This window comes from Diorhabda carinulata, chromosome X (genome assembly GCF_026250575.1).
Source record: "Diorhabda carinulata isolate Delta chromosome X, icDioCari1.1, whole genome shotgun sequence".
Lineage (NCBI taxonomy): Eukaryota > Metazoa > Arthropoda > Insecta > Coleoptera > Chrysomelidae > Diorhabda > Diorhabda carinulata.
The window spans coordinates 8,115,621-8,129,336 of NC_079472.1; the positions used below are offsets into that span (position 1 = coordinate 8,115,621).

The 13,716-nt window shown below is 33.4% G+C and overlaps 1 protein-coding gene across 2 annotated transcripts; it reads left to right on the plus strand.

Moving 5' to 3' along the window:
• Positions 1 to 650: 650 nt before the first annotated feature.
• On the plus strand, positions 651 to 10,906 carry LOC130902772 (uncharacterized). 2 transcript variants are annotated; one of them, XM_057815056.1, is made up of 4 exons: positions 651 to 1,172; positions 2,984 to 3,575; positions 5,801 to 6,000; positions 10,555 to 10,906. In XM_057815056.1, the coding sequence occupies exons 1-4, from the start codon at positions 682 to 684 to the stop codon at positions 10,784 to 10,786; spliced, it is 1,515 nt and encodes a 504-aa protein (XP_057671039.1). In that variant the 5' UTR covers positions 651 to 681; the 3' UTR covers positions 10,787 to 10,906. The 2 variants fall into 2 exon arrangements, with proteins under 2 accessions (XP_057671039.1, XP_057671040.1); XM_057815057.1 differs by having other exon boundaries at positions 688 to 1,172; positions 5,801 to 5,930.
• The last annotated feature ends 2,810 nt before the right edge of the window (positions 10,907 to 13,716 follow it).

Consider the following 13,716-nt stretch of genomic DNA (forward strand, 5'->3'; position numbering starts at 1 on the left):
ACAGTACACATTATTAAGAAGGGAGAATATGAAATCATTCTTGCAATTGTTACTTAAAGATCCAAATTGATCGGTAGTAAGTATTTTATATTTAAATGATGAAACCCTATTTTTCACCAATCCGTCTATGATCTTAGATAACGTAGGAAGGAGTGCAATTGGGCGATAATTCGATGCTTAATTTTCATCTCATCCTTTATGCAGAGGTATAATAATAGCCGTCTTAGGGCAATTGGGAAAAGTGCCGTTTTGAAATGAAGCTTCAATCAAAGTGGTAAGGTGATTTAATGTGCAATTGGGCAGACTCGAAAACATTTTGAAGACTTCAAAGGCAATGACTCTAAGAGAAAAGCTGATAGTTCCATGATATATGAATATAGAATAAAAATTTTTGTCAATACTTCATTGAATTTTGAGAAAAATCGAAAAATGTTTTTCACTAATAAGCCTGACAAGATATAACAATATTATTCTAATATGTGGAATAGTTTTAAGGTGACGAATTATGAATACGTATTGTGAATCCACTAAAAAAGAAAGAAATCACTTTGTTACATTGTGTGATAAGCCATTTCATTTGATTACACTTCGTATTTTTGATATCTCCTTCTTTTTTGGTTTACATAATTGATATTTCAAATCTATGATAACTCGGGTTATCAATTCAAAGTGAACTTTCTAATGAATAATTTAATAATTAGTCTTAGAAATATGATGTTGATGTTCACAGTATATTTGCTATTTCTAAGTGCTTCAATTCCTTCTTCCTATTGTAAGAAAGAAAACAAAGTGATAATAATCGGAGCAGGTTCATCTGGAATAGCAGCCCTATCAAAATTATTGGAAAATGATATTAACGATGTTTTGGTGCTAGAAGCAGAATCAAGAATAGGAGGAAGAATAAACACAGTTAACCTTGATGGCACAATTATAGAGTTGGGCGCAGAATGGTGTCATGGCGAAAAAAATAATACGGTATACGAAATTTTGAAAGAGAGGAATCTACTTGATTTATTGCATCGTGACGAGGTGCCAACGCAAATGTATTTGTCTTCTAGACAAAATATCAGTGAAGAGTTATCAAATGAACTGTTTCAATTGGCCGTGGATGCGTATAATGTCGAGTATAATGGCTCCACAAACGAAAGCATGGCATCTATTGTTGGAAAGTGGTAATATACATTTCTTCATACATTATCTCTGAGTTGTTCAATACTTTATTTTGATATTCAGCCTCAAAAAAATTAATCATTTGAGATCCCCAATAGATTGGGAATAGCGTGCAATACTGATTTTGACAATTTTTTTAATTGCTCTTTCAACATTTCATCCCTATGCAAATTGCGAATATAGTAACTAAGTTTGTGAAAGCACCTTCTCACTTAACATCGAATTGTCATTGTTTATTCAGTAGACATAACCTTTTCATCATGGTGAAGTACACGAACGAACAACGTCGGCAAATCTTCAAAATTTACTACAGAAATTCGGTGTCGGTGGCCGCTAATTTAAGAGCATCAAATCCGATTTTCGGTCGTAATTATCGACCTAGTAGACAGGCTGTAACAATTTAGTATCTACATATTCGTTGTATGATGTTACTGTCAATTTCACGGCGTTCTCAAGAGTTAGGCATCGCCAAGACCAGTTTATGGCTAACTTTGCAGAAGGATCTTACTTTACACCTATACAAGATCAGTCTCTCTCAAGAATTGAAGCCGATGGACCATTCAAAGCGACGTACGTTCTCCAATTGGGCTCTGGAAAAGATACGCCGCATGTGTAATGAAAAACCACTTCATCCACGAAAGATAACTGTTTGGTGCGGATTGCATGCCGGCGGCATCATAGGGCTATATTTTCTCGTCGACGATAGTGATCACGTTACTGTGAATAATCGTTATCTCGTCATAACTATTGATTATTTTTAGCCCAAATTGGAATATATGGACTTGGACAGCATGTGGTTTCAACATAACGGCGCCACAAGCCACACAGAAAACGTTACAATCGATTTATTGAAAAACAAGTTTGATGAGCGTGTTATCTCAAGAAATGGACTAGTCTATGAGCCGCCTCGTTCGTGCGATTTAACGCTTCTAGATTTTTTTCTTTTGGGCTATGTCAATTCAAGCTGGAAGAGCTCAAAACCAACATTTAATGCGAAATAGTAGCGGTTTCGGTCGAAATATGTGACCGAGTCATGGAAAATTGGGTCTAACGAATCAACCGCTGCAAACGTGCCTGCAGTGGCCATATGAGCGAAGTCGAGTTCTATTAATAAATGTTGTGAATGTACTTCAACCCGATAATAAAGTTGAAATATCTCAAATGGTATTCATTTTATTTTGAAAAATTTATCAAGTTCTAATTAAATTTGTAGAATATTGGATTCTATGAAATTGGTAACACTATATTAAGATCACATTTAACAACATCAATGATTAGAAAACGAAACAATATTCAAATAAACAAAACACTAAATCCAGAAGACCATTGTAGTAATGGCAGAACTTTATATTAATCCAGAAATGGGAAGTGACAATAGACAATTATAGCAAGCAGTATAACGGACCAGAAGAGGCGATTGAACATCTACTATGCTGGTGCCTTGCCTTAATGATAGAATACGACACGAGTCGATTGTTTTGAACAAAAAACCACAATCAGAAATATGAGAAGTAACCAGTAAATTTTTGAAAATCATCTGAAAACGGGAAAAATATGGGAAGGTATTTGGGTAGTTAACTAAATTGTCAAATTAAGAAACATAAAAGGTGACACGTAGAAAACCAATTAATCCTCCATGATGCGGTAGTAAGAGAAATGAGAGAGTAATTTAAGAACACCAACTAACAATACATTACGACCTATAATAAATAACAAAAATATTTATAGATACTCCTTAAACAAAAGGTTGTCCTTCCTACGGTACTTGTTAACTTGCTCTACATTAATTTGAAAAGTTTTTCAAAATTTTTAGGTACAACCAGCAAATATCGACGAGATATAGTAACGATAAGCAGAAACTTGAAATTTTCAAATGGAATTCAGATTTCTTACGTCATGTCACACTTTGTTTGGAGGGATGCTTCTCGTGGGAAGATGCTTCATATGACTCGGAGTATGAAGACTGTGATGGTTATTTCACACTGGGTTGGGGTACTCATGGTTATAAAATATTCTTAGATGTCCTGACAAAAAAATATCCTAATATAAAGGAGTCCCTTCCGGTTGAAGATAAAATACTTTTTAACAAAGAAGTTTCGATGATATCTACGAACGAAAGTGACGTTTTCATAGTTTGTTCCGATAATTCAACCTACCAAGCTAATCACGTGATATTCACGCCGTCACTAGGAGTATTGAAAGAGAAAGCTTCCACTCTATTTCCACAGGGATTGCCATCGAAAAAGTTGTTAGCTATAGAGAGAATAGGAATGGGGGCAGTTATGAAGGTCTTTTTGAAATATGAAACGAAATGGTGGAGAGACTTACCAGGTTTTGACTTAATTTGGACAGAAAATGACAGAGTATTATCCAAGCAATATTTTCCTGATGGTCCTACAAATACGGTAACAGTTTTCTTATACTTTCTTGAAAATCATGACAATATACAAGATTTTTATAATTTCATGCGACAAATTTAGCAGGGAACTGCCCGTACGAAAGTACGATGAGTCTTTCCTGAAACAATATTTTCCTTCAGATATATAACCTCCGATTGGTGGTGAGTTAACCTTCCGTCGGACGCGGCTGATCAGATTTCTGTTGAGTATCGCTGAATCACCGATTGTTATGATTTTACATTCTCAGTAACGGATTCTATTTTTCTTAACGAAAAATTCGTTTTTAAAAAATATATTTATTAAAGAAATTACAAGTTTATTGTTAGAGATCTGACAGGGAATGAATTATATAAGATGAATTTACAAGAAATAAGATTTATCTACATATGTTGCTAAATAAGAATTTCTGAGAATGTATAATGTTTCTGCTGCGCTTTTAAGTTTTCTTGATAAGCCGCGTATATAACTCCTCCCTCTTTAAGTATCAAAAAGTATGGATCGACTTTTCGATTTTTGGGCCCTCTCCAGGTTTTCTCGACTTTTTTCTTTTGTGGGTTTTTGATTTGAATTTGAACAAGACACATGCTATTAAAATAATGAATATTATCGCTAAAAGGCTTTCGATTGTTGTTGTATTGATAGATCATCGAGATTGAGTTTTTTTATGTTATATTTTTCGTAGTGTTTTGAAATTGATATTTTGTTTGTGTATTGATGTATCATTGGTTATTGATCCATAGTTAGCAGTTTTTTGGGATTTTGACACGTGATGGTTCTTCTATTTCAAGGTATTGATTAGATTGACATTTTTTGACACATAATTGAGTGTAATAAAGCAATAAAGAAAAAACAAAATTCAAATAATTATCCCAAAATTTGAATTTTGACACACAGCGCCTGCCTGTAAGATTTTTTAGGTCAATATTAATATTTTTGTGTTCAATTGTACGTTGACTTGGAAACTACAAATTTTATGAATTTCGAGTTATCGTTGAGGTCTAACCATCTGTATTTTCCGTTAGATTTTGAAACGAGAACAACACCTACTTCATCGTTATTTTCAGTCTTTAAGAAATAACAGACCAAAAAAAAGAGTTTTAATCAGTGAACGTGCAAAATATAAGAATCAAATGAATCTCATAACAAATGTTGGAAATCACTTTTTAAACCAAAAATACATGGAAATAGCTTAGGTCTAATTGATTGTTCAGCTCGTTCAAATAATTGAGGTGTGTATGTTTCAGTATACCGGTATGCTGTAACTACAGATTGAAATTTAACATAAAACTTCAGCCCTTCTCGACTAATTCAATGGTTTGGATAATAATCATCTAATTATTATCTACAGGTCTCACAATTGGGCCAGCGTACACGAACTGTATAATTTTGAGAGAAACATATTCAAGTAGTTTATGGAGATCATTTTGAGCCAACTGTTGCAAGCAATTCAATTTAATGACGGAGAAAGAGAAGGTGACATGATGAAGTTGTCTTTCAAAATTCAAATATTGTTCATGTTTTCGATAGTTTTTAGGTTCTTAGCAATTTCTCTGGCAATTGTTAATTGGTGTTGATTGATTTCATCCAGAATATTCTGTATAGTGTGGATGAAATACAAATACGAAAGAGTGATAAGGATGAAGGAGTACCGTTCCATGAGAAATAGCAGAAAAATACCATTTACCACAAGATTCCACATGAAATATTGTATTATTCATTCTTTAAATTTCTTGGTTAGAGGTGAAAAGTTTGAAATTCAATATCTACTATTGTTATCAATAATACGAATAATAATGTTGATACGTAAAATCTACGTACGCTTTTGTCTTAAATGATGTGTGAGAGCTCACATTGTTGTGTTGGAGAATGAGTCGTCTTCTGCAATTGATTTCTTCGATTTTTCTTAACACTTCTGGTAAACATACGTGTTCAGAAGCAACATTTTACTTGAACATAATTGCCGATTATGGCCTGATGATGATCTGCATTGGATGGAAGGAGGACATACATAATATCCAAAAAAGCTGATGTTTGGTGTGAAATAGTGATTGGACCCGTACATACGGGAGGCACATTGAATGGTGATAGACAATATCACAAAGAATTCGTTCAATTCTATCAAATTCTAAATTTAAAATGAGAATTCTTGAATGCAATTCATTTTTATAGAATTTATCAATTTCTAATGCTTTTCGTATTATGCTGAAGATTATCAATATATTGTGTTTTAGAATGGAGAATCATGGATTGTTGAAATGTACAATATAGTCGCAGTACCTGATTCCAATGTTTTGTTAGTTTGGTTTACGGGGGAATTGGTTCCACTTATAGAGAAGATGGATGAGAAGATTTTGATCAAAGGTATAGAGTACACTTTGGATAAGTTTTTTGGTCACTTATTCACTATACCTAGATCACAAAAATTTATGCGGTGAGATATGAGATTATTTTCTTGAAAATCGTCGGTTGTGAAGTCACATCTAAATTAATTTATTTTTCTTTCTTTTTTATTATGTGAAGTAGTTTTTCAAATTGAGAAACTAGTTCACAATTAACTAATAAGTTGGAAGTTAATAGTTTTGAGACATTATATATTGCAGGTACATTATGTAATTGTCGAATATATACAACTTGATATGAGAGAAATTATGATCAAGTCCTTGTCCAAATATGCTCCCGATGAAAATTTTGCTTTTAATTCCTTCGAAAAATACTGATTACTTTACTGGGCCGATGAGTACTTTTAACCTAGAGGCTATCTATTGAGGCTGCGAATCTATAAACGAATCTCAGAAATTGATAGATGAGTTAATTTCCAGCCAAAATTTTTTTATGCAATTTTTATCTAGAAAATGTATGTTTTTGTACCTTTTTTCTAATATTTGAACGAATATTTTACGAAAAATTGTTCATAACTAAGTTGAAGAAAGTGAGGTTCGAGAGTTTTTTATACCGATGGCTGCTATTTGAGTTGTTTCCAGATACTTGAAACTTTTGTCTTAGTCAAAAAAATAGAATCAAATCTGGCACCTTTTCTTTCGACGATTTTATATGAGTTTCGATGTAGATATTAAATCAACAGCAGTGTGCCGATCAATACTGTGCTTCGCTGGTTATCCGAATTCAATCGTGGTCCCATTTTGCTACATGAAGAAGGTCGTCCAAAATTGGTTATTTTCCCAGAAAACAACGAGACTCTGTGGAAAATATTGCAATATCTTCATATGATATACATGAGATGGAGGCAAACTTGGGCATTAGTTTTACTTACTTTACAGATTTAATATTACATGAACATATGGCAGGGAAAAATATTTGAAAATCACTCAAAAGAAGATGTTGATCAGTGCGAAGAAATTCAGTCGCGGTGCTTCAATAGACTTCTTTGAGATCATGACAGGTTAAAAACAAGCGTTCATGCAGATGAACTTAAAAGTAGACAACAATGACAGTCATTCATCTCAATTCTTGAAGAATTTTTTTATTGATGAATTGATTAGAATTTAATATAATTCCTGCAAATAATAAAAATAATATTATGAAGCCATTTTATATTTTTCTACGATGAATACATGAAGACAGTTAAAAACAAACTAGTATTCAAACCACCCCACCCTCACGCTTTTCATCTCAAAAAAGTATAGGACATGACAAAAATGGTGTATTGAGGGCCCGATTAGCTTAAGAATTGAGAAAGTTATAGAAATAATTGGAGTAGAATGAACTTTTCACGATTTCTATTAAATCCAAAAACTATGATAACATACACTCCAAAAAATCCTCAATAGGAAGTTTGAAATAATTTTAACTTGTTTTCGAAATTTTCACAACATTAATGAACGAGAGCTGGTGTTGTAGACAATAATGATAGACACTTAAAAACATATATTGATTTCACTGTTTGTAACAATTTCAACGTATAAAAAAATTTCTTCATACATTGATGTTGTATCTTGAGGGATGAAATGCATTCGAAAACCATAAATATACTTATAAACCTATTCTCATCTTCATTGTACACTTCAAAACGATTTGCATAAATGAAAAAATTTTTTGTGTGATTATCACATTTTTTATGCAATGAGGGAACGCAACTCAATAAAATTGAAAACTAGGATGAAATACACTAAAAAACACGTTCTAGTTTGAAACTATTTCAAGTCATTAAATTGTTAGTTCAATTTCAACAATTTTTATGATGAAGGGTGGGTTTTGCGAGATAAAATTCCATAATTCCATTCATAGATTACCATATAACTTTTAAAAAAATAATATCCATCGAAAATACTCTGTTCATTTATTTAAGGCTATTAAAAATAAGCTTTTGTACAATTGCAATTAAAAGTGTCAATTTTAATTACAGTTTACAGTATAAAAAATATGGTCGACACAGTTGTGTGATTATTTGAATATCAAAAGGAAGTTTATTTTCATTCCTAATTCGCATTTGGGCACTTATACAAAAAAGTTGTACGATATTTTATTTTATTCATGGAATTGTTCTCTCAGCTCATTTCACAAACTTTTTCATTTACAAAATAGAACAAAACAAAGGTTAGTCTATCATCGAAGGGTTTATTCATCGAAGAAAAATATAATTTTCATTTAAAAATAGGAAGGTATATAAAACTTGTGCTATTTATTATTTATTCAATTCATTTAAACGATATTTAGCTCTTCAAGTATTTCTTCGCACAATGTGCAAATATGAATTTTGCTTAAGAGGGTGAGAGCTTAATTGCAAAACTTTTCACAAATAGATGGTAAAATACCCCATTTTTACCAATGATGATTGGGTTATTAAGTTGAAAGTTTATTGACGTTACAGCATTCGTTGCAAATTGAATGATTAGGTGTTTGGTCACAAAAAGTTTTAAGTGCTGGACTATACATTGGGGAAACAATTTTTTTGTTTGTGAAGATAGGAATTAGGCTGTGAACGACTATCCAAAAACCCAAGTATTGAATGCATATGCACTGCTTCAATAAACTGAACAAATGGAAATAGAGTTTAACATATAAGAAAACAATGGCTAGAGTGGTCTGGGTCGACAAGGCATGAAACCAGAATAACAATACTTGAGAACCCACCTGAGCTAATCGACAACAGATTGATTTACAAAGAATATAGAAAATCAGGTCTACTGTTACAAGGAACAACTCAACCTCCATGGTGCCCTCCTAATAAAATAAGTATAACTGTACAAATTTGTTATCGATGGAATAATTTTATTCTCTCGATGCGCCTTGTATCATTCACCAGCTGGAATAGAGATTTTTCAATATGAAAAAAGAAAGTAAAAACCTCTCTCCAACGAACATTTCCAATAGAGTGATTAAAAAATTATATAAATGTCTAAAAATATTGAATTTATTTATTTTCGTTCTTAGTGTATTACAGCAGCTGTGAAACTGGATATTCTCATTATCAGAAATATCTCTAAAGCAACGAAGGCAAATGGAGTATTAAAATTACGTACTAACGTAAAAGCGTTTTTTAACTCGTTACTTTTATGGGGTGCTGCTTTTTACTAAAATAAACTTCGGTTAAATAACTTTCTTAGAGAAATGTAATTAGTAAGATATTTTTTGTAGTAATTATAAACGAACTTCGGTAAACCCGGTGTTTAATTCATTTGCAACACCACAGTTTGTAACATTTTACAGTACTTTGAGTTGTTCCATATGTTTCTGAACAAATTCCTATACTTCGAACTCTTGTACGTAATATGAATGAAGTAATGGGGCATCGCTTTACAAATCTTGAGATATCTTCAGATAGATCAACCGGGAATCTCCTGACCTATGTCACTAAAGCATGAACCAAACCTTTAGAGACACATGAGAAATCCAGAGCAATCGCAATGGACAAAAACTTCTAAATTAATTAAGATCAGACGAGGTATCCTTTTCACGAATGGCTTGGAAGCTTTCTCAAAGACCGATCTATCCAGGTCACTATTAATGGAAACACCGCAGAAAGGTTTGAGGTCTATGCTGGTGTTCCCCAGGGATGCATCTTGTCACCTAATCTCTATCTCTCTCTTATACAGATACAGATATACTCGAAAAAACTACAAACCCCATCTATAACTTCGTCGACGATAGCACACTGATGTCATCGTTCAAATCAATAAACTTAGCTAACACATTAATGCGTAAGCAGCCACATATCACCACCATGAATATCGATCTTAAGAATATTTTGAAGTGATGCGGAAGAAGTCTGATTCAATGGAATATAGACCCAGGCTGCTGATTATACAAAGAAGGCTAGCAGTGCCGTTCAGGATTTGGTCTTGTCTAAACATAAGATATCACCATCACCGCAAAGTCACTTGTTGTCCCAACGTGGCTGAATTAGCATAAGTAACTTTACAAAAATTTGTGAGCCTCTTCAAGACAATAAGCCTAAATACATCGCAACAAAAAAAGCAATTCAACTTGTAGGCCATCCACGGTGAACCAGAAACTTGAACAGCCTAGAGCATAACAGATAGCAGTATTTGCAAGACCTACTCGACAGGTAGGCTGGGCAAGTGAACACTAATATGCCTGCAGACGCCCAGAACGCCAATTTATCAGGTCTCCTTTGGAGAAGTGCAGGCCTTAGGAAGCAGCTACCAAGGCACGTCTTTCCCTAATACTACTACCAACAGAAAATTAAGATCAATATCCACAGGCATCCCGGTAGGCACCACACGAACTACTCGAGTGTAATAGGAATTAGCCTCTTGTTCTTGCTTATTATAAGAAAAATCTGAAGTTTCTCAAACTCTTCAAATATCCTGACGACTATATAACATGGTAAAGTTGAAATAAGATAATTGGTTCGAGACGTGACATGATATTATTTTCCAAAATCTTTATTATGATATATTTTTTTCCATATCAACTAAAATATCTTGTGATACATTTTTTAGTACACATTTAACCATTAATCACATTTTATTCCAAATTTGGAGTCTCAAAGTAATTTTTTTAGGTCCAATTGGTATTCCAGTCCACATTTCCGAGGAACATACTCATTTAGCTCAGTAAATTCGTCTGTAGCGGATATTCTAAGTCTACAGGCTCCAATAATCAACGCTAAAAGAGAACCTATTGTTCTATTCGCTGGTGAAGCTACAAATCCAATACATCATGCAACTGTCCATGGAGCAGTAGAATCTGGCTTCAGAGAAGCTGATAGGCTGATAGAATTTCTCAAAAAATGAATGATGCAATGCCTCAAATGTAGATAAATAATGATAAAATAAATAGACGAATAATTTTATATTGCCAGAATATCACTAATGTGAAAAATTCGTAATAATAGATTATATGGAAATTGATGATATAATTCTTTCATTTTTCTACAATAGGAACTTTGCATAACCTATTATTTTTCTCCCCATTCTTTCGTCTGTTATATCTACTGTTCTGTAGTTTAAAGGTGAGAGGTCACTGAAGGACTCAGAGCTTGTTAACTCATTTATTGATTTTCCTCTCCTATGCGTTATCAGTATTTTTGATATCTGCATTTCCCTTATTATAGGTGAAGTGAATGGAAGAAGTAAAACTGAATCATTAGTACCTAGGGTAAGACTCACAAACTCTGGCAATCTCCCACTTCTTAAATATTTTTCTAGAAATACGAGATTCTCTTCTCTTTTCGTAACTCTGATAATATTAATATTTTATTTTATTATTTCATTACTCAACATATTCTCCTCTTAATTGGATACATTTATTACAGCGAACCTGCAACGTCTCTAGACCTTTCAAAAAAATGTTTCTTCTTGCTTTGCAAACCAGACCTCCACAGCTTTTATTACCTCCTCGTTGGAAGAAAATTTACGATCTTTTAAACTTTTTTTCAGTTGAAGAAAGGGATAACAGTCGGATGAAGCCAAATCTAGTGAAAAAGAGGGGTGTTTTGGTAATTCAAACCCTAAATCACGAATTTTTTGCATAGCAATATGAGATTTGTGTGTAAGGACGTTGTCCTGCAAAAACAAAATACCTTTCGGCGTCTTTTCTCTTCAATTTTATCCCGTAGAGTGGTCAGTGATGTCGACTAGTAGTCTCCAATTATTTTTCTACGAAAATTCCTAGGTCCTGGAGAACCAGAGTGTCGCCATTCCATCGATTGTTGCTTTGTTACTGGATCGTAGAAATGTACCTAAGTCTCATCCATAGTAACAATTCGGTTTAGAAGTCGACATCGATTTCAAATCGAGCACAGATCGAACGCGATGCTTATACCCTTGCACGCTTTTGGTCAACATTCAAACATTTGGGGATTCATTTTGCAGCAATTTTTCTCATGTCCAAATTGACGTGAACTATATGATTAATACGTTCGTATGAAATATTCGGTGCTTCAGATATACATTTTAGCCCAATTCGACGGTCTGATAAAATCATGCCATGAACTGTATCGATATTTTCGGGGACTGACACAGAAACTGGTCTTCCGGATCGATCATCATCTTCAATGGAAAATTTACCTTTTTTGAAGCTTGCAGTCCAATTTTTCAGGGCCGCATAGGAAAGACATTGATCAACAAGGGTATTAAGCATATCTTCGTAATTCTGCTTACCTCTTAACCCTTTTAAATACAGGTACTTGATGATGCCTCGATATTCCAATTTTTCGTTTTACACAATTTCGGTGGGCATCTTTTTCTTTTAATTTATAGTGTAACTCTGGTTATTGTTCGTTGCTATGGTAACGCAATATTTTGTTTATGCCTGGAACTGATCTAGGCTAACTGGATATCAATACATCCTCGTATAGTAATTTGTTTTAATTGTTCAAAACCTATAATTTGAAAACAGGCTAATAACATAAAATATAACTCAATTAGATTAGGTGCGCAAAATGGCCTCCGTTTTCAAGAATACACAAGTCCGTCGTTTTTTTTAAAGAATCCATTAATCTTCTAAACAGTTGGGTGTGAGCTATGAGGTCATTGAAGTGACGTTGAAACTTTTTCGTTAAGATACGACCAAACTGTGTACTCCAACGGATTAAATCGCATGACCGAGGAGGCCAATGAATCGGAGCTTCTGCATCTCTACCAATTCGGAAAATAGTTACTCGACCAAATACGACACCTTCTATCAAAGTGCGGTGAAGCTCCATCGTGCATAAAAAATAGAGATTTTGCTCGTATAGCGTGATTACCTAATAATTTGTTACCTAAAATTGCTGCCCAAACATTAACTTTAAATGAGTATTTATAATTTGATACTCTTTTGACATGTGGATTCTTATCACACCTGTAGTGTGCAATATGGTAGTTAAACACATCTTCCGGTAGATCGTCAGACAAGAGCTCTTGGTCTTATCAGTAATGATAAGGATGTAGCTGTTGCTCTTTCAGTATCCTCCAAGTACTTGAACAAGACGTATTTGTTTGTCATACCACGCTAACTGTTGGATTCTTATCAACTAAATTAAAAATCATCTTTGTTTCATTAATGGTTCCTGTTGTTTTTGGCCTACCATAATTCATTTTTTTAGGTTTCACATTCCCAGTTTTTTGACAACGTCGCTCAATTACTCGATGGAATCTCATTTCCGTGATAAAAAAATCTCAATTCACATAATGCTTCCTAATCAATAATAATAATATTAATTAATAACTAATATCACTACTTTATACCAGCAGCAGGTTATTACTTCATAATTTTCAAATCAAAATATTCCGATAAAGGTACAGTATCAAGTTTTATCAATTGTACCTTTTTGATGTGAAATTAAATGATTTTCAAGTTCACCTGAAATTTTGTTCCAATAAATCTAATACTGTAAAAGTTATGTTCAATAGTACTTGATAAGAACAGTGTGACTAGCGCCCTCTATAAGAGTTACGCATAAAAACAAAATGGACTGAAGTATCTGCTTCCAAACCATATTCGTATAAAATTTTCATACAATATTACCAGTAGTCCCGGCAAAATCGTGAAAAATATGTGAAACTCTTTCACTGAACAAACACCAAATATATTTTAGTTCTCCATCTATCCTAGAGACGGGATCAACTTTTTTTGAAACACCCTGTATACCTCTTCAAATAAAGACTCTGTATATGAAAATATTTGACATCAAAGGTTATCTTGTATCGTTAGCAATGCATCTAAACAATTTTGTAGGGAA